The sequence below is a fragment of the Amblyomma maculatum genome, chromosome 1 (assembly GCF_055883805.1).
Source record: "Amblyomma maculatum isolate TAMU_Amacu chromosome 1, ASM5588380v1, whole genome shotgun sequence".
Taxonomy (NCBI): Eukaryota; Metazoa; Arthropoda; class Arachnida; order Ixodida; family Ixodidae; genus Amblyomma; species Amblyomma maculatum.
In genome coordinates, this window is record NC_139344.1 from 12622513 (window position 1) to 12650456 (window position 27944).

Below are 27944 nucleotides of genomic sequence, written 5' to 3' on the forward strand. Positions count from 1 at the left end.
GTGCCGAGTAGAGCGGTGTCTGCACTGCCTGCCTCGCTGCCTCGCCGCAGCCGGGTTTTCAATGTGCATTGTTGAAATTTTGAACTCTGGCAGTGTGTATTTTAGAAGAACTTGTTGGGCGACTTGGTGCATACTATTGTAGAAACAAGTTGCGCACAGAAGTACACACACAGGAAAAATAAACACAGGTAGACAGAAAGAGCGCGAACTATCAACTGGTTTATTACTTGTTTAAGCCTGCATTTAAAGGCAGTGTACACGCATGCCTACAAAAAGATAGGTGCGGAAGAATGAGAGGGCAAATCACAGCCTGTGCTAAAATCACCCAAAGCCGCTCAAAAAATTCCTTTCCAAATTGTACAGGGAAACAGAAGTGTCACTAACGCAATTATCGCCTTTTTTCTTGATATGAGGGCAGTGTGTATAGGGCGGAGAAGGCACGAGTAAGCCGGAGAGGCGTTTACGGTCAAGTAACGAGGCTATTTTATATAAAATATCACATCAGTTTAATGTCAGAATAAGAGAATAGAGACAAGGTAGGCATCAGAGCCACGACAGGAACAGACTAGAACCCGCACCCTCACTCTTTTGTCGGTTCCTAGATGAGGAGTGCAGTTACTTCAGAAATGAAATGAAATCAAATTATTTTATTTCCTTTGCTCAATACTACAACGCACGACAAAGATTAAAAGGCTGCCAGCTGCAGCTTTAAAAACTCACTATTCTTCTCACAGCGACCGGGCTTGAGCAAACGCGGAGGTAGTATGAGATTTCTAGCTTGTACACAAAAAGCAACGTATTAGAACAAAATAATTACATACCGCTTATGTCAGTAGCATTTTACAAACCATAGGCACTGAACTTGGCAGGAAAAGAAATGTTAACAAAGCTTTCAAAAAAAAAAAAGTGGAGTGCGAAACAAACGACGCGAAAATGGCAAGAAAAACGTTACATCAAAAGGTGAGGCATTACAGCTAATTATTTTGCATGTTTTTCTGTGGTGATGCCATGTTTCGCAAGAATGTTCAGTTGCTTCGGTAAGTTCATTGCAGCACAGTGATTGTGTATAATTAGTGGTGCGGCAGAGTTGCAAGACCAAATGTGGTTTTGCACTGGATAAGCAGGTGTGTACCAAATTAAATCGAGCATTTTAAGCATACAGTCAATGTTACCAAAAGAGCAGTTTTATACATGCGTAAAAGAATCAGTGTATAGGGACCGGGCGCCTGTTGTATGGCGCCACCGTCGTCTCGGCGGAACAGCGCTGCCCACGGCGGAGTGCTGAGGCAGCTGAGTGGCGCAGTCGTTTCCGTTCTGCGAGGTGTTTTTGATCATGTCCCAACCTGTTGTTTTGCAGTGTGGCTTTGAGAGCTTTGAGCTACTTTGAGTAATCGCAAGGAGTGTTTTTCGACCGGGAAATCTTGAAAAAGGAAAGGGTCGCCCTCGGCAAGGCGTGCATGTTTTTTTTTTTTTTTTTTTTTTGAAACCGCCCGGCACATGGTATTTCTGTTAAATACTCGAAAATGCTGCACGAGCGATTTCAACATGCGCTAGGAACACCTTCGTTAGGTGCTTGTCAATACGACTTCGAAGACGGGAATTGCGCCTGCACTGCGCGTTCATCTTATATTAGTTCTAGTCGAAACCCGCCTGAAGATAAAATATCACCGAGCCGTGTAGTCGTGGCGCTCTAATAGTGGTAGTTGTAATGGTCAGCGTTTATGTAAAATGAAAAGGATGCTGCACCTGTCTTTTTTGGTAATAGCTAGGCTCAAACGATTCAGAATAGAATAGCAGCAAATGACATTCCAGTTTCAACCTTGCAACGAGAGCTGGAAAAAGAGAAAAATAAACAAGCAAGGCAAAAGTAGGAATCTATTTATTGTTGGAAAAGCACACACACATACTTCCAGGACTTCCTGCACAATTACGCTACAATAGCTCTCTGAACCCGGCCTTGAGACTATCAAACTTAATCATAATATAAGCCAAATGAGTAATACCACTTCAGCATCATTTTTACACATACGATTTTGCTCTTGTTGAACACGTCCGAGCTGCTACATGTAATTGACTTAGAAAATATTATACTATAAATACCTTTCGACATGCTGCGGAGGTGTTGAAAAGAAAAAATTAAATTTCCTGCTATCAGCGTCCCTATTTTTTCAGACACCTGCTATGATAGAGATCTTGATAGTATTTGGCTTTTGCTTATTTAGGCGTTCTCTCAGCGCAGGAAGTTCAATGCGATTGATCGCAGCTAGGCAATAGTCCAATACTGTCTAACTGTTAAATGCAATCGAAAAAAAGCATACACACAGTGTGATGTGTTGTAAGATAAGCCACCGACAACTAAGAGAGCGTTCTATTGTGAAATGAATCCCTCTGATGCCTCGTTCGCTAAGGTGTTCTACTTTCTCAGCGTACCACGAACTTGCGGGGCCGATACCTGACCGCGATACCTGATGGGTGTGAGGGGATACGACCATGTAGGTAGTTTTCTATTTGCACGTAAAGGAATCCGGGTAACTGAAAGCCATTCCTTTTACAACTTTGTCACTGCAGCTTGCCGGATTGTCGCTAAATCTGTTTACAACATTGGCCATAGAAGCAATTTCTGAGAGGTAAAACTGCCTTGTCTTACTACGCTACCATCAGGAAATCTCGCGTTCACTAAAACGCCAATGAGAAACTCATGTATTTAGGCAGGCCAGGAAATGGGCGCTGCTGAGAAATTATGTAAACCCATGTCAGGTGCAGCGTAAATGCGAAAAAAAAAATATTTGCTACCCGGCCTTCGAAATTAAAAACAAAAATGCTACGTTCATGCTCGTTTCCACAAACTAAAATGTATTTTTTTCTTATTCGACATTTATATGAAGCCGATAGCAAATGTTGTGACCATGCGGTATCGATTGAGCTGTGCAATGAGTGATTTTATTAGGCAAAATAGACATGCCACAAACAAATGTTAACAAATTCTAAGTGTATTAATGCAGAGCTCTCAGCACATTTTCATTGGTTGACAAATAAAGAGAGGAAAAAGGACAAGATCATGGTAATAGGAATTGTTCATGTCTCCTTTCTGTTAAGAGGAAAAAGTAAATTATCTATAACTTAGCGAAAGTAGCTGCACAAACATTGCCTCTGCCTATCACTGAAGATCGTAATGCAGCCTGAACGACGATGGTGGAGCTGCCTTTACTTTTTCCGTGCTGGGGTTTATTTGTACACAGGTGGGGAAATGCTAGCGTTGTAACTTACGCTGTTAGGTTCCTTCGATTTCCAATTGTCAATAAAGTGACTACAGATGAAGGAGTGTGGCTTCAGCTCCGAGACTCTTGTGCCATCACTTCTGGGAAACAGAAGGCACAAAGCATCCGGTTGCAACTGGAATTTAAAAACTTTAGCACTTTCCATGACCACACAGTAACCAAATACGTAGATTTGTGTCTCTGCCTTTCAAAGAACCATGTTTAGGTAGCCCGCCACTCATGCTTGTGTGGAAACTTATAGAAATGAATCGACTTAAAAGCGTCCGACGAGTTTGCGTAGCTGCCAGTGCAGCCAACAACGCACCACGTTTCGCCAGCCTTGTTTGGCTAGACTTCGTTTCACTGGACATATTCACACAACTAGCCCAACATTCTGCTCTATTGAGGATATATTCACGCACAAAATCATCTAAACCTTAGGATTTCTAATTTCCACGCAAACTAATGACAAACAGCATGCTCCAATGCGCTGGCAATGCGCCGGCTGGCTGGCGCATTGCCAGCAATTGAGCTATGCACCGAGAGGCAGCACCACCCGTTCAGCTGTCCGGTCTCTATAAAGTCGCTGACCTGACGATAAGTTATGAAGTATGCATCAGTGTGCACATGTGACGGCATGTTAGCAATAATTTGCGCTATGAGTTTTTGTGCGACAGGTATTCCAACGATTATGCTTGGTTATCGCATTGTAGACGCGAAGGCTGTATGGGAAAAATGGTTGAAAGAAACCACTGTCGATTAAAATTTTCATGGCTGTTGGAAGATTGCTTGAGGCGACATTGGATGCCAACCGTTTTATTTTAATTTACTACGAACACTATGTAACTAATTATTCGTCCCACAAACAGGGTGCATACGACCATGCACTTCACTATGACCTTTCACACAAACATACTCAAGATTGCTTTACTGCACTCCGCATCACGACCGACATAGCGAACGACATAGTGGGCACCCTTCACCTAGTCAAAATGCTAAAGAATGTTTTTTGGGACGCCGCAATAAGGTCTGTGACAGCATAGGAGCACCCCACCACACCACAACCAGCTACTACAACGCGCTTCTCGCAGAGTGCAACCCGCGAAGTCGCCAGGAGAGCGAAGAAAAGGCCGCGGGCATCCCTCCTCCTGGCGGAGGTTTTGTGCTAGCCTACAAAAAGCCCCCCACCCACGAGGGGTCCCCGGGAAACCGGTTCAGGGGCCCAAAGGCGGCTCGTTTTCACATCGCCGTCCAGAGGGGTGGGTTTCTCTCTTGTGTGAATGCCCCTTTAGGAGTAAAAAAAAAAAAAATAACGCATTAAAGACCGTTATATATCCACGTCTTTCGTTACCTATATCAGAGTCCTTCATCTCTCCGTCTTCTTCCCTGCAAGATAGATTTCTCCCCTTTTTTTTCTCTGTCATTTGTGGCAGGTAGCTCTTCTGTCATTTAACCCCTCTGTTGAAGCTTTATCCCAAAACAGGACAGCTGTTTTGAGTCCAAAAGTAAATTCGGTATGCAAGCACTTTGTTCTCACTTCAGTTTTAGCGGCACAAAAAAAAAAATTACCACCAACGGTTTATGGCCTCCGAGATCACACCTCCGCACGCGATCTCGGAGGTCATGAACAGTCACGGCCGAAGTCGAATGCTGCCGCCGAAGTGCGTTTAAATCACCCGCGCATTCGCGTTCCGCGTCATCTAGTGGCGGAGACAAATACTAGAACAGCCCATGGCCTCCGGGTGTTCTCTGAAGTTATAAACGGCCAAGCCGGACTCGAGCGTCGTCGCCACCGCCGCAGCTCGAGTCCGGCCATGCAACGGCTGACAGGCATCTGACTGGAATGTCATCACCATTGCCTCGTCATGGCGGGAACCTCTGCCGTGCCTCGCCACTGGGGCCGACACATGCGCGCGCTACGCTCCCCGAGAGATTGTTGGCTCCGTCGTGAAAATTGTGCGCAGAGGCAACATCCTTTCTTAGTTCAGTGAAACCTCGTTTTAACGAACAGTTAAAAAATTGGAAAATAGTTCGCTCTATACATAATTCGTAATATAAAATTTCGTAGAAAATACATGCAAGAGCAGCAAAATTCAATCGGAGAAGGCACAGCAACTCGGAGGGTGCCGACTCGGGTCACGTCCATTTGTTTACGTGCAAAGAACTGTGTTATCGCGGCCTGCTTTTTTGTGTTGATCGCGTTCCGTATCACGCCCTGTTCCACAGTTTGCAAACATTCAACAAGGGCAAACCCACTGCTCTCAATAGCACTGCAGTGGCGGCGCAGTAAATCCAATGCAGCAAGCGCTTCTTGTGAAGTCGGAATGTTCTCATCATCTTCAGTGTCAGCGTGAGCTTCATCTGCGGGATGTTCAGAAACTTCCACATCGATTTTGCCGTCCGTCAGTACAGCCGTGGTCGCCGCGATGTCGTCTTCGCCTACAAAGTCCTCTACAGTCATTGTTGCGGGCATGTCACCAACAAAACGCGAAAAATCGAGCTCGCGGAGCTCTGTTTCGTCGGAATCGTCCCTATCGTCACTTGATGCACGGGCTCTGCTGGAACAAAACCTGCGTGCCGAAAGCAGCTGGCAATCGTTTCGCCTTTCACGTTGTCCCATGCCGCTTTAATGCTCCCAGCAAGTTGATCTTCAAGTCCTGCTTCATAAGAAGCTTCGCGAGAAGACTGTCGGTCTCCTCTTGTAAACTGCCTTGAAGGCCCTGATTTTATCTTGAGCTTGGTCTTTGATGTCAGTGCTGCTCTTTTTTTCACGTTCACCGCCATCACAGCACTACGCACACCCGTGCACCACACTCGACATGACGACCGACGGCAGCCTCCGCCGAACGCTACGACGGCCACGCCGCAACGCTGCTGCTAACACTAAAACGAAAAAACGCGCAAAAACCAAAAAGGCAAAAGCAACATTTGATCGCGCCGCTGCTGAAGCGGCGCTGTCAGCGATTGTGAGATGCGAACAATTTCTCATGGCCTCCGAGATCACCTCTGTGCATACAAACAGGCGTGCGGAGGTGATCTCAGAGGCCATGAATTTTTTTGGCTGTCAACTCCCAATGCCGTCGTGGCATCTGTGGCGCTGTCAGCGCTTGCGAGGTAGTCCTGAATGTTTGCTGCACTGCACAACACACATGTAGTGCAACGAAGCCTACCTCCTGCTAATAAAGTGAGGTAGTGCTTGGCGTCGCGAAGTTCGTAATATCCGTTTTATGCCGAACCGCATTCGCTATGGGAAGTTAAAAATACATGTTTGACAAAAATATTTCGGAAGGGTTCGATATATTCAATAATTTGTTATATGCGTGTTCGTTATATCGAGGTTTGACTATTCATTTTTGTTCTCCAACAAGCAAGGAAAAGCGAGATCTCATGCTGATGCAAAGCTTTTAATTGAAAAATTGTGCATTTTTGCACCTTTGTGCTTTCTATATTAGTGGACATTTTGTTTCGTTTTATTAGCAAACTTATTTAGAATAATTTGGGCGCGCACTTTTATAAAAAATATTGGATATAATGAACAGTTTCGTGCTCCGTAATACTTTGTTATAACGAGGTTCGACTGTACTGAAACTATTTGTTCTCAGCTCAGCCTTTTTTCCACTAATGGCATAGCTAAGTTTTTGGATTATTGAACATTTTATCAATTACAGCTATCACACTTTGCAGACTGTGGTAGAGTACTAACTGGTTTGACATGAAGATTGAGTATCTGCTTAAGAAACACTTCTCTGAAAGCTAGATGTTCAACCCCGGCTTCGTATGGCTGTAGGAACTTCGCTCAACTTTGGTCGATGTGCTGGAGAAGCCGCCACACAAACCAGGGCTTTCCTTTCTACTCTTAACTCGCATCATCCAAGTCTGCCAATTAAGAGTGCCAGCGAAGCTAGGAAGCGGCTTTGTGGCGTGATCTGTGGTAGCAGGAGGCCGCTTTAGAGACTTCCCACATTATGGTCCAGTTTCAGTTGCAGCGTCCTCATGATGCTCATGCATGTTAACTAGACCCATCGTCTTGAACATTTCTTTCACGGAGGGTGCCTTCCTTCAAATATCTTTCCGAACAAGTACGAGTCCATTTTTTGAAAATGCATGTCTCTATGCATTTAATAGTGTTTGCCAGTGTAGTTTCGGCGATGAGAGTTGAGAAAAACAAAAGAAGTCAGTGGCTGACTTTTGGTTCTTTTTTCCCCTATTGTCACCAAGGTACACAGTATGTTCCCGTCTCAGTAAAAACTATCCACTTCTGCATCGGCGGCAGTTGATCATTGTCATAGGTTGTTGAAAACCTACCAAGTAGAGATAAAACAGCAACACACAGCGTGCGTGACTGCTCAAGAGCGAGCAGAAACTGAAAATATGCCTGCCTTTAACCACTATTAGAATTTCCATGCTAATCATCTCCTCAATCGTCGTCTGAGGGGAAATCCGACCTCGCAAAGTCTTCAAACCTTTTGCTGCTGCTGCCGTCAAAATAAAATCCTCGGCAGAAGCAGGGGAATCGCTCTACTAGCACAGATTTCTTAGCACGTCCTGTTGCAAGCTGAAAGCCTTTAGTTTACGTTTGAGGGTACTGTGCTTCGAACTCTGATAGTATCTCTACGATGGGGCAATGTGTCCCAACATTTGGAAGTTTGGGTTTTGGTTGTGCGTTCAAAACCATAGAGGTTATCATATGCACTCTGTGGCCTATGGGATGATCACAAAAGAGTTGCACTTGCACAATTTACCTTCAAATTTTCGCTTACATTTTAGATCTATTTATATTTTCATAAAAATAAGATTGAAAAATGCTTTGAACATGTGTCCTTATTGCGCACGTCACCACATGCATTAGCTGTCAAACTATGCCTTCAGTTCTCATGATGGGCAAGTTCTTCTGATCAGATCTGATGACTGCAGTGTCATGGATATTTTTGACTGAATTTTAATCCACTAAAATAGCACAATACAATGGCATCTTCCACTGCGAAGGTGAGGCCAAAATATGGGAGCCTGCATAATAAATAACCTCTCAAGTTTTCAGGGACTTTTTAGGAAAAAAAAGGGGGGGTCGTTATGTTAGTGATTATGGCAGCATGGCCTTGTGCTGGTATTAGTTCGGTTCTCTCCTTCCAGTGCTATTTTTTTGCAGCGAATGCCACGCTGATCTCGCATGATTTTTACACTAGTATTTTGAGTTGTATGCTGCTACAATATATGCAAATATGCTTTATTACCCATCTTGTAGGTACTCGACGACCTTGTTGCCGAGCTAAAGAACATAGTGAGGATCATTAACATTGGAAACACTGGTAAGTTTACCTGCTCTTGCCTCATATTGATGCCACAGCTCTAGCAGCCAATTCCTATTAGAAAGTGTCACTTCCTGACACTGTGAAACGTGTTAGTCACCCATGTCATTCATTATTTCAGACTTGTTGTGATGTATGCTCGAGAAATAATTTTGTAATGAGATATTATTGGCTAGCATTATGTTTTGAAATCATAATATTATTATAGAGTTCGTGATCTACCGTATAAACCGGAATATAAGTCGAGTGGGAATATAGGTCGACCCCCTTACCTTGAAGTGAAAAAAAGAAAAAAAAAGAAAACAACCAAAAATTGCCGAAACGCATTTATTTAAAACATCGGCTGCGTCCCTGCATTAGCGGAGCTACGGTCTCACTCCGAAATTTCAGCAGCGTCGTCGGAAGATAACTCTTTGTCGCTCGCCGTCTCCCACAGTGCGTCGTCCTCAGTTCCGTCAAGCTTGTTGCTTAAGCAGCACTTCTTAAATGCTTTCTGCACCATAGCATCCGGCAAAGACCAGGCCGACAACACCCAGCTGCAGACGGTCGCAAGCGGAGGCCTTCGCAGGCGACCTGTCGGCGTTTTCGGATTGACGCCGGACATCCACGCATTGTATTCCTGCCGCACTCTGTCCTTAAACGGTTTGTTGAGTACGACGTCGAGTGGCTGAAGGGTGGACGTCATTCCACCAGGAATGACAACGAGGTCCGTCCTAGCTTCGCTGAGCGCACGCTTTACTGATTCGGTCAGGTGACCGCGAAATGCGTCCAGAACCAGCTTGCTCCGACGACTCAGCAGTGCACCGGGCCGGCGATTCCACACCACACGGATCCAATCAACCATCATGGCCTCGTCCATGTAGCCTTTTTCATTGACGCGCACCACAACACCTGGCGGGAAAGCTTCCTTCGGCATAGTCTTCCTTTTGAAAATTACAAAAGGCGGCAGCTTTCTGCCATCAGCTGTGCATGCAAGCATGACAGTGAAGCTCGAGTGCTCACTTCCTGTCGACAGAAGTTTCACCTCTTTGGCGCCGCGTTCGTTGACCGTTGTAGACGAAGGCATGTCGAACCACACTGGGGTCTCGTCGGCGTTTGCAATTTGTCCCAGCATGTAGCCGTGCTCTTCTCGAAGGCGAATTACAAATCGCTGGAAGCTGACGAGCTTATCGGCGAACTCCTCCGGCAGCTTCTGGCATATTGATGTGCGCCGGCGGAGGGAAAATCCCTTGCGCCTCATGAAACGGCGCACCCATGACTTCGGTGCGCTGAACTCTTCTCGATGTAGTCCGGCTTCACGCGCGAGCTCCAGAGCTTTGCAGCGAATTGAATCTACAGTCACGGGTAGTGAGCGCGCACGAAGCTGCCGCACAAAATCCGCAAGTGCGTCCTCAAGTTGTGGGTGCACTGCACGACGTCCACGAAAGGACATTTTGCTCGGTTTGCACGCGAACAGCTCACCTTTTTGTCCGCGCCAATACCGCACGCTCTTTTCTGAGACGCCAAACTGGCGCTGAGCGGCCATGTTGCCGTTCGCTTCGGCGAACTCTATAACTTTCTTCTTGAAAGCCGCAGTAAACTGCCTCCGCGTGCCGCTATTCATTGCTAACGCACGTGGTTGAACGAAACTGCACACGCGAAGACTAACACGCCAGTGACTGAAAACAAAAATCCAACTGATGCAACCACGTTTGGATGTCGATACGGCTTTGGCTGTCCGTTCGCGTGCAGGCACGCTAGACGTTGCCAGACTGTGACTCACATTCTGCTAAAGACCGCTATATAAGACGAGGGGCGACCTTAGCTTGCTTTTTTTAAGAAAAAATCTCGACTTATATTCCGGTTTATACGGTAGTTACAAGTCTGCTTTATGTTGTGAATTTGTGTCATTGATGAGTGCAAAAGGGCCTTGAAACACGTCTCTGTCCATCTTTAAAAAGGGGGGGGGGTGAGGAGGGGGGTTAGAATAGGCAAATAGCTGGTGAGTTAGCAAGTAAGCTTGATAATTAGCTGGACAGTTCACATTACAGGCAACAGTTTGTGTGTGGGCCCGCGTGTGTGCATTGTGTCAACTTTATTACTGCAAGAGAGAATATGTAAATCATCCTCAGTTTTTGGAATGTGTGTCAGTTATGATGCACCTACATCAAAAATGAAAAAAGTGTGTTGATGTTTGCTACATTTTTTTTAGTTTCTATTGTAAATTTCTTTGCTTAAGGTTGCAGAAGGAAAAGGTGCTCTTTTTCTTTGTTTGTTTTGACCACGAACATGTCATCAACTTTGTGGTGCAGCATTCAGTGGTGGAACTGCTGCGCCAATTGTGCCAAACTGGGCCAAATCGGAAATCCTGCTACATGCTGCTACAAAATCGATTTTTTGCCTACGCTGCGCCACACCTGCGCCAAAAGTTGCCAATAACTCTGCCGAAAGCAAATCAGAACTGTCGTGAAACGAAAACTGACATCTGCTGGCAACATTGTGCAACGCGGAAGAATATTTTTTTTTGCAGGTCCTGAGCGGACGCGGACGATCACGTTTTACAAAATTGACGTTTGTCTACGTCACATCTGCGTCTGCTGCTGTTTTTTTTTGTTTTTTTTTTCGATATACTGTGAGGGAGTGAGAGGAGGCTGCAAGATATCAAGTCCAATGCGTGGAAAGTGTGAAAGGAGGGGCTGGCAGGCTGGCCGTCAAAGGGTCGAAGCATGTTAAAACGCGTGACGGCTTCAAGCTGCCCTGGGCACTCGCTTAATTTGTGTGTGTGTGTGTGTGTGCGTGCAAATGATGTGCGAGCAGGCTGGCCTACGGTGGCGGCGCAGTTTCAAATGAGTGACTGGAACTACCTTCGGCAAAGCACAGCTGGGGCAGTATGCACGCTTGCCTCCTTCTTCTTTCTTTTATGAGTGAAATATGGGCTGTGATGGCTTGAGTAGTAGTGTAGCAGGATTTTACTGTTTATGTGCATGTGCACTGGACTCTGTTTGCCGCTTTTGTGCGTTCAACACCTTATGTGGAACATCTTGTATAATTTCACAGCTTAATTCCAAAGATCATCGTTTACGCGCCATTTAGAAATTTATCTGTCCTGACAGTTATTTCTTTTCCTCCACTACAAAACTGCATGTAGTATGTGGGCGCCCGTGGGCAAATAACTCATGTGCAGGTACTCAATATATTTGCAGCCCCGCATACGGTCAGTAAGTACTCTTGGACATCTTCATTACAATGAGGAAACCAAATGCACAATCCCTGCAGCATACTGCGAAGAAGCAGACTCATGACTCTATGTCCCTGCGTTGCTTTGATTAACCAGCAACCCCGCTAAACCTCCAAAAGAAATAAACGAAAGCAAAGATTGCGAATGCACGGAATTGGCGCTCTCTGCGCATCATGCAGCTTGACTGAGCAGCGCCAGCAGCGCGCCTCTCTCGAGAGGAGAAAAAAAAATCTCCACCCAGGACCGGCAAAAATATTCTTCCCCTTTTCCCTCCAATCAGCACGGGTCTTGAAGGAAAAAGGCACCTCGACATTACCCTGATGTACAGGATAAGGGCACCCAGAAAAGAGGTCAAAATCAGGAAAAGGTACAGGAAGAGATCAGGCTGGCCAGGAATATGAGCACCAATGCTGAGCTGCTTTTCTCAAAAGGCATCAAGTCTAAAAGTTTTACATACGTTGAGTGGACAAACCCTTCTGAAGATTGGACAGGAAAGGCTCACAGCAGCACTGTCCAAGCTGGAGTTATCAAGGCAAGAGAAGAAATAGTGCCTTAAGGTTGCAGTTTTAAGATGCAGCAGTTCTGAATTTTTACAGAGATTTTATATTAAGACAGCTAGCAACCTTCTTTCTAAGGCTGAAATGTTTATAGTGTAGTTTCATATCTGATTATGCCTTCCCTCTAAATAAAATTGAGGAAGCCCCAATGTAGGTAAAGGGATACTGTGAGGAGCCACAGGCAGGAGACAGTAAAGAAGGTAAAGGCGGAAAAAGACTCCATTTAATGCTACCGATTCTTCCTGAAAGCGCTTTACTGACCAGGGCTCAGAAATATTTCAGCACAGACATAGGACAATAAAGGGTGTGCGAAAGGTAGCCAAAATATGCTGCTCATTAACCCTTTCACTGTCGGCTGTTTCTGACTGGGACGCACCCCCAGTGTCGGCTTGGTTTCAGAGAACGAGCATATCAGGGAACGAGCATAAAGATTTATTTTGCATCATGATGGGTATACAAATAAATTAGTCAATGCAATTTGCACATTTCAGTGTTCTGCAGGTGTTTAAATAAACATCATCATCATCAGTCTGACTATAAATGATATATGATAAAATAAAAAAAAAACACGCTCAATACTTCTTCAGAGTGTGGTGGATCCTGAGTCCGAATCCGAGCTTGGCTGGTAATCAGAACCCGAAGAGCCATCGCTCCAGTCAGCCGTCGAAGGTCCCGCGCGGTCCGCCATCCGAAAGTAAGTGCGCGCGGAGGGCGCACATTCAGTGGCCAGCACAAGGGAGAGAAACGGCGCGTAGTGAAGTCGAAAGAGAAAAAGATGGAAAGGGGCTAAAACACTCGTGTGCTGCTGCTGCTAACGGCAAGCTGTCCTCAAGCGAGGGCGCGTGGAGAGAGCGAATGCAGCAATCTAGTCATATGTCAGTCGGAGAGAGGCAACCGCGTGCGACCCTGAACTTGCCACGCCGTAGCGGAAGCGCGACAAAGAATAAAAATAAAAACCTCCAAACCTGCCGCAGATGGCAGAACAAACTTTGAACCCATAAACGCACGCGCGCGCCGAAGGATCGCTCGCTCGAGAGAGTAGTGTCACGGAGCAACCACGCCCCCTCCCACGAGCAAAGAACGGGCGGGCGCGGTTGCACCATACTCTTCCATATATGTGTCTTATCGGCGCGGAGCGAGCATATCAGCTTGTGGAAAGATTCAACAGATGGCGGAGCAAGTCCAAGCGCGGCAGCTTTACGGTGAGGCGCGAAGATTTGAACGCAAGATAGAATACGTACGGGTACGTTATTGACACTGCGGGGAGGAAACGCGAATACGTACCGGTACGTTCGTGACAGTGAAAGGGTTAAAGGGGTCATGACAGCTAACAACTGAGCATAAACTGATTAATGTATTTCACGCCTCACACGTTAAATTATAAATCCTCGAAATTTGAGCTCATTCCGTGCAGTAGATAGTTTTAAAATTATTTTTTATTAATAATATCGGAATCTGCTTTCTGGTCTGGCAACCATTGGCCGCTGACGTCACGTCAACGCTGACGTCGCATGTCATCAGCTGTTTGCGGTGATGGCTGCGCTGTTGCATGCACGTCGTGGATGGTGGTCACTGAGCTCTTTTTTTCTTCAGCAAAAATGTTTTATTCACATATTTTCTTTTCTTTGAGAAGCCTTCACTATAATATGCGACCTTAGAGATTCTCGGACTTGTTTTGGGCTTCGTCTAGAGATTGCCGAGGAGGTCGAAATCAATGAGCTCGTGCGGTGTAATTAGGCATGCAATCAAAAGCGTATTATGCCTACATTATGAGAGTTGGCTTGTTTTAGCAACAAGTACTCCCGCATATAAAAAGGCGCTTGTCCAATGTTTCCTTCGGCCGTGTACGTGTGCCGCGAAAGTGGATAGGGGGTAGCGTTAGGTTACTGATTGTTGAGCTATTGTCGTCGCTCTTTGCGTCCAAAAACTAAGAGTAAATCTCAATCAAGCATACCTTAACTCAAGAGTATACCTTGTGACATTAGAGGAGCAGCCAAAACTTTTGAACAAATCGCTGCCTCGTGACTTACTGTTATATGCTTGTGTTAGTCTGACTTAATTATTTTCAACTGGTAAAACATTTAGTCTGGCCACGGCCAGCACACGAAAGAACGTGCTGCCGCTGCTTCATCTCATTGCTAAACACAATGGAATTCGATTGCTCTTCCCTGCATGCCTGCACCGAACAAGAGCATCCCAGTCGCCGCCGTCTCCGTCTCGCTTCCCCCGCAGCCGCGCACACGATTGCGTCGAGATACTCAATAAAGGGTATAATTGAAGGGTAAAAATTTTTTAATTGGTGAGGATTTTTTTAGAAAAGTGGGTGACATCAGAAAGAAAGTGTGGGCAAGCACGAAAGCAAACCGCGACAAAAAAGAACGGTGTTCTCTGGCATTCGATAAGTTGTACATCAATGAAGTGGCTTATGTGTGGGACAGCGAAAATAATGATAAAGTGTCCCTCAAAAAAAAACTACGACTGCGCGAAAGTAAGCCGACCATCAACCAGAAGTCAGACGCAGTTGCAGAACCACACTTCGTTGGGAACGTGGACAATGCGGATATAACTGCAGCTCCTTTGTACACTGAAATTCACAGCTTGATGCGCAATGGTGATAAAGTGAAATCTAAAGAAAATTGCTTGAGAATTGTAAATATTGTAAGGTAACGCGAAGGTCGGACTTGGGGGATCAGGTTTTATTGCAGACCTGAAGCCTTGGTCGCACACTTCAGCCAACCATACTCCGCAACGACGATGGGTATCTACAAGAGGGAGCAGGATGAAGGAGCACGTTCAGTCGTGTGGAAGATGAAGCGCCACACAGTGCTCACACTATTTCGCCCGCGCTGTTAAAGCGGCCAGCCTGGCCGCCATTAGTCCGCAGGATTGCACTGAATAAAAGGCTTCATGCGTGAAACGTGGACAACTTCAGTGCCACGGTAACAACTGTCCGGAGGAGGGTAAACGGGAGACGCGATAGTTGACCGAGGAGGTTTTTGCAAGAACTGTGTAAGGACCAATGTAATGGTGCTGGAACTTGTCACAAAGGCCAGGAGTGTGTAATGGGGTCCAAAGTAACACCTCGTCGCCGGGACGGAACGAAACTTGGCGATGGGTTGCATCATAGCGGCACTTGCGGTCTTCCTGGCTAGCTTCCGTGTTGACGCAAGCAAGTCGGCGAGATTTGGCCACTCGGGAAAGGAACTGGTCAGGAAGAGAGGATGAGGAACTGGCATGTGTAGAAAGGAAAGAGGCATCAAGAAAGGTAGTGGGAGAACGGCCGTAAACAAGGAAAAACGGGGTGTAACCTGTGGTCCGCTGTACAGCCGTATTGTAGGCGAACGTAACAAAAGGAAGTATTGCGTCCCAGTTTCGGTGGTCCTGGTTGATGTACATAGACAACATGTCAGAAAGCATGCGGTGAAACCGCTCAGTCAACCCATTGGTCTGCGGGTGATAGCTGGAGGTCAATTTGTGATGTGTGGTTGAGGCCTCAAGAACTTCGGCTACAAGCGTCGACAGAAATGTCCAACCACGATCGCTGAGAAGCACTTGAGGGGCCTCATGGCGCAGTACGAGCGATTGCAAAAAGAAGGTCGCGACCTCATGTGCTAAGCCATTAGGCAGGGCAGCGGTCTCAACGTAGCGTGGTAGGTGGTCGACGGCGGTGACGATCCAGCAATTACCTCGTGCGGACAATGGAAGTGGCCCGTGTAAGTCTATGCCAACAACGGCGAAAGGAATAGCAGGGCAAGGTAGTGGCGGTAGTAGGCCAGCAGGAGGAGAAGTCGGCCGTTTGCGGCGCTGGCATGGCAGACAAGAGGCGACGTATTTTGCCACGCTTGAGGCGAGGCCTGGCCAGAAGAAACGGGTTTTCACGCGGTGGTAAGTTTTATGAAAGCCTAAGTGACTGGCTGTAGCATCATCGTGGAAAGCCGCCAGGATACAGGTGCGAAGTGCTCTCGGAATAACGGGGACCCAACGGGTGCCTTCAGAGCAATAAATATAACGGGAGAGCACGCCGTTGTCAAGTTTGAACTTTTGGAGTTGCCTGCGCATCCTAGCGGTAGGAGGGTGAGAATCACCGGTGAGAAGGTTGATTAGGGAAAGACAGTAGGGATCTGCTCGCTGGTGTGAAATAATGGTGTAGCGATCTGGAGCAGTGGCAGGAGTAGCACAGGTGATGTTTGGAGCTCTGGACGAAATTGGGACGTCGAGGGTGCATGCAGGAAGGCGCGAAGAAGCACTAGGTGGTGATTCTGGGAGCGGGCAACGAGAAAGAGCATCGGCATCTCATTGTTTGCGACCCGATTTGTGTATGACATCGAAGTGGTATTCCTGCAAACGCAGAATCCAACGGCCCAGGCGTCCAGTCAAATTTTTGAGGGTTGATAATCAACACAGAGCGTGGTGATCAGTAACGATCGTGAAATGGCGGCCGTAGAGGTAGGGGCGAAATTTCTGAACTGCCCAAACGACGGCGAGGTACTCTTGCTCAGTGATGGTGTAGTTGCGTTTCGCTGGTGTTAGAGTTTGATTGGCAAACGCAATTACCTTTTCCCGAGAAGCGGTATCATGTTACAGAAATAACGCGCCGATACCGAGGCTGCTGGCATCGGCGTGGAGAATGGTAGCAGCAGTGTCGTCGAAGTGAGCGAGAACAGGGTCCGAAGTGAGGGCATTCTCCAGGGTTTGAAAAGCTTTTTCGCATTCTTCGGACCAATTGAAAGTAGTACAGTCGGTAAGGAGGTGGTGGAGCGGTGCAGCAATGGTAGCGAAATTGCGAATGAAACAGCGAAAGTATGAAGATAGGCCAAGGAAACTGCGTAGATCCTTAGTCCGCTGAGGGCGTGCAAAGTTCAAATCTGCAGCAAGCTTGTCAGGGTCGGGTCGAATGCCATCGCGGCTGACGAGGTGGCCCAGGATCTTGATTTCTTTCTTGGCGAAATTACACTTTTTTGTGTTCAGCTGGAGACCGGCGGATGCCAGGCACGTTAATACTTGATCAAGGCGGCATAAATGATCAGAAAAAGTCGCAGAGAAAATAACTATGTCGTCCAGCTAGCACAGGCATGTTTTCCACTTAAGTCCTCTAAGAACAGTGTCAATCATGCGCTCAAACGTAGCGGGGGCATTACAAAGTCCAAAAGGCATGACGTTGAATTCGTAAAGCCCGTTGGGAGTAGCGAATGCGGTTTTTTCTTTGCCGGCTTCGTGCATCGGAATCTGCCAGTAACCTGAACGCAAATCCAACGTGGAGAAATATTCGGCGCCCTGAAGACAGTCGAGGGAGTCGTCAGTTCGTGGCATAGGGTAAACATCTTTGCGAGTGACTTCGTTAAGTGAGCGGTAATCAACGCAAAAATGCACGGACCCATCCTTTTTTTTTTGACCAAGACGACCGGAGATGACCAGGGGCTAGCTGAGGGCTGAATAATGTCTCGTCGAAGCATATCATTCACATTATCATCTATGATTGTACATTCTGATAAGGAAGCACGGTAAGGGGGGCGACTAACAATAGAAGTACCTTCTGTATTAATGCGGTGTTGTGCAGAAGAAGTTCGGCCCAAGGTCGGAGAAGTGACATCAATGGAGGCTTGGTGTTTTCGAAGTAATTCCTGCAAAGCTTGGCGATGAGTCGCAGGAAGGTCAGGATTGATTGTACATGGTGGCGGACACTATCAACAAAAACTCGCACAGTACACCTAGCAAAAGGCCGAATTATTGCACCATTAGCTCTACGGAGTTTAGGTCCATCATAAGGCGTTTTCACTTATCACAAGCGGGAGCACAAGTCAGTGTCAGCACAAGTCAGAAACAGCGGCGCCCGTGTCAACCAAAGCCTCAACAGATAATCCTTCAACCCAAACTAAAATAATATTCCAGGGACGTTCCGGAGATTTTTGGGATGGCCGAAGAATGCAGTTTTCCCTCCTAAAACTGCAGTGGTCAGTTTTCCAATAGGCGGGGGGTTGTCAGAGAAGCTTGGCGGAGAGGCGAGGTTGAGCGGCGAAAAGGCAAAGGAGAATGGCGTCTTGAAGGCCTGTAACCACCAGGCGGAGTGGGGCTTTCTGGCGGGGGTGATTAACGTCGGGGATAATCAGGGAATGAACGGTGGTTAGAGCCGGAGAAGCGAGGAGGGTAGTCTGCTTCAAATGAGTCGTAGCCGCAGCATTCATTCTGGAGGCTGCGACTACAGAAACGGGAAATATGGCCTCGGTACCCGCAGTAATAACAAACAGGGCGGGCTGGGCACCAGGTGGGGTAGTATTTCGGCGCCGCGGCAGGTGGTGCAAATGCGGCGACATGAGCAGTGGTAGGCGCCGGTGGCGTAGGCGCTCCAACTGCAGGTGGCAAGGACGTGACCTGGGCATACGTTGGCACCTGACAGATGGTAGGAGCGACCGGTGTTGAGGGGGAAAAGTGTCATTGAGGCCAGCTCTTCTTTGACAATGCCACGCAGGCCGGCACTTGAAGGATGTGGCTCAGATGCAGGGGGCACAGATTACCTTGAGCCGAGAGCTCTTCACGAATTAATCTGCGAATAAGCGCACGGAGGTCAGCGTCGGCAGTGAAACCAAATGAAGTGGGATCAGGCTGCAGGCATATTAACTGTAGTTCGTCAAGGCGTTGACAAGTCGATGTGATGGCGTCAATCGTGGTAGGGTTCTGCACGGCCAGGGCGTTATAGGCGAGTGGCCCAATACCTTTAAAGACGTGCCGAACCTGCTCGGCTTCTGGCATGGTGTCATTTGTGCACCGACAAAGTGCAAGAACATCTTCTATGTAAGAGGTATAGATCTCATTGGACCGCTGAAGTCGGGCTTCTAGCTGCTTCTTGGCGAACTCCGTGCGAACAGTAGGAGCGCAGAAAATCTGGCGTAATTTTTGTTTAAAGGTAGCCCAGTCCGGAATCGTCGATTCATGATTTAGGAACCACGTTTTGGCCACATCCGTCAAATAAAAAGACACAATAATTAGTTTAAGAGAATTGTTCCAGCAGTTGAAAGCACTGACCCGGTCGTAGCTGTCGAGCCAGTCATCTGCGTCGTCGCCGCGGAGACCGGCGAACATCTGCGGGTCGCGTTGATGGCTACTGACAGTCCAAGTGGCAAGGGGAGCTGGGGCGAGTTGGTAGAAGCCAGAAAAGCGGAGTGGCCCTCTTGGGTCATGACGATTGTGGTGGGGGTCAAACGGTGGCCAGAACGGAGCTCCAGGTGGATGCAGGTGACGAAGCAGCGGGGAAATCGAGGCGCACCTCCACCACGTGTAAGGTAACGCGAAGGTCGGACTTGATGACGATGGGTATCTACAAGAGGGAGCAGGATGAAGATGAAGTAGTACGTTCAGCCGTGGGGAAGATGAAGTGCCACACAGTGCTCACAATATTAATGCACACAGTGTTCTGAACAAAAAAGATTAACTTGAATTTAAATTATTGGAATACGACCCTCATACAACTGTTCTCACTGAAACCTGGTTATATAGCGACATAAACGATCTGGTATTTCTCTCGGAATATAAAGTTGTTTGCAAAAACAGGCCTTCTATGGGTGGCAGTGTAGCTGTCTTTTTTGTAGGGATCTATTAAAGGAACTAGAGACCAAATTGCTAACCTTCGCTGGATCATGGAAAAAGCAAGAGAGTTCCAGAAACCCATCTACTTCTGCTTTATTGATTATACGAAAGCGTTTGACTGCGTAGATCACAGCAGATTGTGGCAAGCTCTCCAAGAGATGGGAGTTCCAATTCACCTCATCTGTCTCCTCAGGAACCTGTATGAAGGGCAAGAGGCCACAGTCAGAACTGGGCATGGTCTTACTGATTGGTTTCCGATCGAGAAAGGAGTGAGGCAAGGCTGCATACTGTCGCCCTGCCTATTTAACCTATATGCTGAGTGCATCATTAGGAAGGCCGGTCTGGACGAGTCTTCAGCTGGAGTGAAGATTGTTGGAAAACGTATCAACAACCTTAGATATGCGGATGATACCACTTTAATGGCAGAAAGTGAAGTGGAACTCATGAGACTTCTGATGCGCGTACAAGAAGAGAGTGAGAAGTTTGGGCTTAAACTGAACATTAAAAAGACAAAGATCATGGCGTCTTGCCCTATCAAGTCCTGGAGCATCAATGGACAAGAAGTGGAAGCTGTGACAGATTTTCTCTTCTTGGGCTCCAAGATTACCTGACTGAAGTTTAAGTAGTAGCGGTTTCGCAGTGCAATGGCGGGCTCAAAGCCGCGACAGTACTTCCAAGTATTTTTGAAGTCGTACGCGGCAAATTTCCGTGCTTCGTGCGGTCTAAGAAAGGAGAGAAGTTCGGATTTTGCACCATGTGTGCCTGTGATGTTAACATTTCACATGGTGGCAAGTGCGACATAAAGATCCACATCGCTTCGAAAAAGCACCAAGGATACGTGCGAGCCGCGGACAGCCAGCCGAGCCTGACAAGTTTTGTTCGCAGTGACAGTGACCTCGGTGTGATTCCCAGATTCCGCAGAATCCCAATGTTTATGCTGGGCATACTCTCCATTCCCCACAGTAACACTGAATATGAGAGTGATATTCAGCTCTGTCAACAAAACTCGAACGGAGTTTCCCTCATCTGTTTCCGAGAAAACTCTAGAAAGTCTGCTGATGGTGAAGGGACACCAGAGTGGCACCTGCTTTGAGCAAGCCTACACAGATAAGTTTTTGAACCAGGCGAAGTCAGCAACTGCAAAAGCGTTGCAAAAATAAATTGTGACACAATGGAGTTTCGCTCATTACTCTACGGGACACGATTTTGCTTGTCGGTGAGTGAGCAAGGGTGTCGCTAAAGATAAATTCTTGGAAAGTAAAAAAAAAAAAAAACAGTCCCCCTCCCCCCCCTTCCTCCCTTCTGGTCGCGGAGGTTTTACGAATCTTGAAATCTTCAGGTTGGCAGGTATGCTTAAACTGAACATTAAAAAGACAAAGATCATGGCGTCTTGCCCTATCAAGTCCTGGAGCATCAATGGACAAGAAGTGGAAGCTGTGACAGATTTTCTGTTCTTGGGCTCCAAGATTACCTCGGAAGGAGACTGCAGCCATGAAATTAGGAGACGCCTGCTTTTGGGAAGGAGAGCAATGGTTAGCCTTGACCGCCTAGTAAAGAGCAGAGACAGTCTGCCAACCAAGATCCGTATAACTCGTGCTATGGTCTTTCCAGTTGTGATGTATGGATGCGAGAGTTGGACTGTGAAAAAGGCTGACCGCCGAAGAATTGACGCGTTTGAATTGTGGTGCTGGCGAAGACTCTTGAGAGTTCCTTGGACTGCCAGAAGATCAAATCAGTCGATATTGTCGACCATAAACCCTGACTGCTCATTGGAGGGTCAAATTTTAAAGTTAAAGCTCAGCTACTTTGGTCATCTGATGAGAAGAGAGGAGTCGCTGGAGAAAGATTTGATGTTGGGAAAGGTTGAGGGTCGCCGGAGAAGGGGTAGGCAGCGAACGCGATGGTTAGATGGCATCCTCGAGGCACTGCAGATGAAGTTATGTGATGTTAGGAAGATAGTGAGAGACCGGAAAGCGTGGCGTGACATGGTCCATAGGGTCACGAAGAGTCGGACACGACTGAACGACTGAACTGAACTGAATTAAATGTGTTTTCGTGCATGAAGTGCCTGATCTTGAATGTGTCTGAATGAAATTATCTTGTTGGGGTCATTTTTTTATCCTCTATGCATGCTATAGACCACCGGATGTGGCACCTGAATACTTAATACAACTACATAATCCTGTCTCGATTCCAAAACAAAAACATTTTACTGATTGGTGACTTCAATCTACCTAGTATAGACTGAGACCGTTTTCAGGCATCCATAAATCTATAAGTAATGCTGACATTATGTTTGATGCTTACGCATGATCTTGTTCAAATTGTTAACGAACCTACTTGTATGCAAGGCTCATCATCTTCTATCTTCCGTAATTATTCTACATACAGTATAATAATTGAACTAGGCCTTTCAGATCATCACATAGTAAGCATTTCATTACCCCTTGCCAAAATGATTCTCATTATAAAAAACGGAGCCAGTTGCACTCGATTAAAGATTATTCTAGGGCTGCTGATACAGATTATATTGAGACTGGTTTTAGATTTTGATGAAAGTGAGGATATCAGTGAACTATGGGCACGGTTTGTTCTCATGTGTCAATATTGCCTAAACTCCTTTGTACCAAATAAGCGCAAAGAAAGTCCATAAACACGCCTTGGATGACTCAGAAAATTATTCACCTCAAGTGATAATTGAAACGAGCGAAAAAATTGAACCGCCAGCCTAATCTTATCCAAACGCTAAAAGAGAACCTTTGCTGCGCAGTACGTGAATCGAAAGATATCCTCTAAGACGATGTTACAGAGTTTAAAAAAAAAATGACCCCAGCAAGATTTGGAACTACCTGAATGATAGAAAAATGTCCATTTAAGATATATTAGTTGATGGAAATGTAGTTACCAGTGCGGAAAGTATTGGGGCACAGGAATTCAGTGCATACTTTCATAGTGTATTTTCTGAAACGAGTCGAGTCAATGCAAAAGAGCACATTTTCAACAACCGGAAGTCAACTTTATTAGTTACAGTGGCGTGTTTTCCATGCTTTTGAACTTAAAGGCCAAAAAATCCCCAGGCCCAGATAATTTACGCAATGTCTTTCTCCGACAGTAGGCTGAAATCGAAGTTTCTTGTGCTATTTCGTAAATATTTAATGCAATCAAAACTTCTGCCTGACTGGAAGGCTGCTCGAGTTGTTCCGATTTTTAAGAAAGGTGACTGTTTATTAATACAAAACTATCCTCCTATATCTAACTTCTGCATGCTGTGAGTTGCTCGAGCATGTCATTGCAAAATATAATAATGAATTTCTTGACCAACACTCTGTAATCAGTAACTGTCAGCATAGCTTTAGAGGTTATTCTACAGTGACACAGTTATAATGGTCCTTACATTTGCAATCCTTAGATAAAAATGGCCAATTTGATGCAGTTTTTATGAACTTCAGCAAAGCTTTTGATAAAGTTAGTCATGTAAAATGTAAAACTTATCCAAAAACTAAGAGACCTTAACCTGCAGGATATTTTGATTTCATGGATTACCATTACCTCACTAATAGGGTACAGCTTGTATCAGTTGATGGCAGCAGCTCCAGTTGTCTTCCAGTATCTTCAGGTGTGCCCCAGAAAAGTGTCCTGGGGCCGCTGCTTTTCCAGCTGTACACAAACGATATTGTTACCGTGGTTACTCCAGGAACACGCATTCGACTGTTTGCGGACGATTGTGTGTTGTTTCGACAAATTTCGTGTGCAGGTGATCAATATGAACTTGACTCGAGTCTAGATAACGTTCTTGAATGGTGCAATGTTTTTTCAATGTCTGTTAACACCGAAAAAACTTTTTCTCCAGATAACACACAGAACGAATTAGTTAATGCACACGTATAAACTAAATTATCGCCACTAACATAAGTTAAAAGCTGCAAGTACCTAGGAGTGATAAAAACTAACAATGTTTCTTGAAACTTGCACAGAGACAACACATGTTCATCAGCATTCCATAAACTGTTTTCTAAAACATAAGCTTAGAAATTCTCCCCCAAATGTGAAACTCCTCTCATATTACGCATATATCAGACCGAACCTTGAATATTCATCCATAGTATGGGACCCTTTTACTAAGCAAAATATCAGCAAACTTGAAAGAATTTAAAGAAAGGCTGTTAGGTTTACTTACTCTAAATTCAAGATGTCAGATACTGTCCTCATGGTGACCAACAATATTGAAACATTTGAGGTACGAAGAAGGAAGTGCCGCTTTGATTTCCTGTATTCCTTACTTAATCGTAAACTAGCTTTAGACCCTTCCTTATACTTGACTCTGCTAACCACACGACATACCCGACATGATCCCAAACATTCACGAACACCATATTTTGCAAAAATGGACTGTTATAGTTTCCCTTTTCCACGCACGGTATCTGACTGGAATAAACTTAGTTTTGCCAGAGCTTGAGTGACATGGACTATTTTTTAATTTTCCCTTATCTGTGAAATTGTTCTGTTTTTTATTGTTCCTGAAGATTTATTAAGCTGTGCCTATCCTGCTTGGGCCCTGTCATGGTCTGCAGTATGCACCAAATAAAATAAATAAAATAAAAATGTTAACCGCTCACGACATGACATCATTGAGAATCGCCTTCTATCTGTTTACGCAAATAATCTGTGAGCCAACTCTACAGTTATTCAGGAAGACCAAGAAATGACATTTTATACAAAAGCAAGAAATGCTGGGACAATGTCAAACACCTTTTAAAAATCAATAAAAATGGCATCTAACTATACAGCTGTATGAAAACAGACTGCCGCGCCGCATCAGTTACGTGCAGAATGTGCCACTAACAAAGATACATAGATTTCGTTAAAACCGTAATTGAGAGTGTTAAAATGGTTTTAACTAGCATGAAAGGAACAAATAAAGGAAGCAACCTGGTGACAGCTGGTGGCAGAATGAATCAAGCAAGATTAAAGAATAAAAGCAGCTCCAATTTATTGAAACAGAAAATGTAGACCGCCTTAAGTTGCTACGAGCATCAATACCTGTCTGTGGCAGTCATAAAACATAGTATAATCATTTCACATGCCCCAAAGAGGTAGATCAATTAAGGGGAAATGAGGGTGCTCGTTATATTGCATGAAGGAAAGAAGCCAACAGTCAAGCCAACAGTCGGCGAGGCCAAGGAAAGCGTTGGGGATGGTACTTTTCTTTTGTTTTTTAATGTTTACTTGGATAATCACAGAAATTAGTAATGTAATCTGATTAGGGGAAAGATAATTAAACACAAAGTAGAAGAAAATATGTGCCGATGGTGGGAACCGAACCCACGACCTTTGAATATCGCGCCCGGTGCTCTTCCAACTGAGCTACATCGGCCGCTGTCCCCTCTGCTACTTTCTTGGGTATTTATGTTGCCTGTATACGAACCTTGAGAGTGTTCACCAGCGCCACCCTCAACCATAGCGGCGGACGTGGAACGTCCTTTGTTACCGCCAGTGTCACGTAGAACGTGATCAGGAGCGAGGGCGACAGCTGTGCTAGAACCCTATTACTCTACCTATGGCTTCAAGACAGCCAGAACCGAGACCCCCGTAAGCTACAAGCAGATCAATTAAGGGGAAATGAGAGTGCTTGTTATATTTCATGAAGGAAAGAAGCCAACAGTCGGCGAGGCCAAGGAAAGCGTTGGGGATGGTACTTTTATGTCTTTTTTTTTAATGTTTACTTGGATAATTACAGAAATTAGTAATGTAATCTGATTAGGGGAAAGATAATTAAACACAAAGTAGAAGAAAATATGTGCCGATGGTGGGAACCGAACCCACGACCTTTGAATATCGCGTCCGGTGCTCTTCCAACTGAGCTACATCGGCCGCTGTCCCCTCTGCTACTTTCTTGGTTATTTATGTTCTGTATACGAACCTTGAGAGTGTTCACCAGCGCCACCCTCAACCATAGCGGCGGACGTGGAACGTCCTTTTTTACTGCCAGCGTCACGTAGAACGTGATCAAGAGCGGGGGCGAAAGCTGTGCTAGAACCCTATTACTCTACCTATGGCTTCAAGACAGCCAGAACCGAGACCCCCGTAAGCTACAAGCAGATCAATTAAGGGGAAATGAGAGTGCTTGTTATATTGCATGAAGGAAAGAAGCCAACAGTCGGCGAGGCCAAGGAAAGCGTTGGGGATGGTACTTTTATGTCTTTTTTTTTAATGTTGACTTGGATAATTACAGAAATTAGTAATGTAATCTGATTAGGGGAAAGATAAACACAAAGTAGAAGAAACGACAATGTGCTGATGGTGGGAACTGAACCCACGACCTCCGAATATCGCGTCCGGTGCTCTTCCAACTGAGCTACATCGGCCGCTGTACCCCCTGCTACTTTCTTGGGCAGTCTGTATACGAACCTTGAGAGTGTACACCAACGCCACCCTCAACCATAGCGGCGGACGTGCAACGTCCTTTGTTACCGCCAGCGTCACGTAAAACGTGATCAAGAGCGAGGGCAAAAGCTGTGCTAGAACCCTTTTATGCTACCTATTGCTTCAAGACAGCCAGAACCAAGACCGCCGTAAGCTACAAGCAGATCAAATAAGGGGAAATGAGGGTGCTCGTTATATTGCATGAAGGAAAGAAGCCAGCAGTCGGCGAGGCCAAGGAAAGCGTTGGTGATGGTACTTTTGTCTTTTTTTAATGTTTACTTGGACAATCATAGAAATTAGTAATGTAATCTGATTAGAGGAAAGATAATTAAACACAAAGTCGAAGAAAAAACAACGTGCCGATGGTGGGAACCGAACCCACGACCTCTGAATATCGCGTCCGGTGCTCTTCCAACTGAGCTACATTGGCCGCTGTCCCCTCTGCTACTTTCTTGGGTATTTATGTTGTCTGTTATTAGATTTGGGTCGCGTGCGCCTGAGTATCGTACCGCTGCCACCAATTGTTAGGCTTGGGTCGCGTGCGCCTGGGTAGCGTACCGCTGCCAGCAGTTATTACATGCGGGTCGCGCGCCCCTCGGTAGCGTTGGCCTGGCGGCTCCGTGGACGGTGGATGGCATGAACGGTCCCAGCAAAGACGAGGCATCTTCTAACGAAACAACCTTTACTACAACATCGTGAAGGAACGGGCTGAGAAGCTGACCCGGAGAGAATACAGACACGTTCACACAGCTGGTGTCTAGCGTCGTCTCAACGGCGCGTCAAAGTAGTCCCTCTCTCAGCGGAGTCGGCCGCTGCTTTTTATAGGTTTTCCAGTTCACAGGGAAAGGGAAAACCCTCACAGGAAATGGAGAGCCCGACAAGTGTGGGCACGAAGGGATGACTCAATAGCAGGTGGTCCGACCGCATCTCCTCCACCTCCTGCAGACGGGCGAGGGCGGCCCACTCTCTCATGCGCTCCAGGCTTGGCCGGTGTTTGCACACACACGCACGCACACACATTTGGCGCGTGGCAGGATCACGTCGAGACTTGCCCGCGGGAGGAAGCGTTGCGCGGCCAATGAACGGCGCCGAAATGGCCGATCCGCTTGCTGTTCTGCCTGTTGCTATGCGGTGGCCGCGTCAGCTGTCCCACTTGTCGGTAGAGAAACGTAACAGATTGCCCCGCCGGGGAAGGGAGATCCCGAAGGGCAGGGGACTGCATCCGCTGTCCGGAGGGATGAGGATGTTGCTGCTTGCTGGGGTCGTCCGACTCAGCTTCTCTTGAGCCCTAACAGCCTGAAGAAGTCCTTGGCAAGTCCGGTTTCCAAGGCACTCTGCAACTTGTCGTCAGGAGAGTTTGCTGACAACCCACAACGTCACTACCACGCTAAAAACTCAACCGGTCAGCCAGCAAGCACGGCACAATCTTCACTAAGTTATGCCAGACTATTTCCCTCTTATGCCCCCATCTATATTAAAGGGCAGCTTAGCAGCACTTGGAACGCGTCCACAAATTTGAAAATTGCGCTTTCAAAAACGTCACTTCAAACAAAGATAGTACAATACAATAATGTTGAAAATCCTATGTCAGGAAGAAAAACAC

The 27944-nt window shown here is 46.2% G+C and overlaps 1 protein-coding gene across 2 annotated transcripts in view; it reads left to right on the plus strand.

Moving 5' to 3' along the window:
• Nucleotides 1–27944, plus strand: part of LOC146201781 (uncharacterized) — a 95686-nt gene that overhangs the window by 18259 nt on the left and 49483 nt on the right. For both annotated transcript variants that reach the window (XM_084583407.1, XM_084583400.1), the window contains one exon: nt 8500–8563. In XM_084583407.1, the coding sequence (XP_084439533.1) occupies nt 8500–8563 (64 nt within the window). The remainder of the gene's footprint in view (nt 1–8499; nt 8564–27944) is intronic.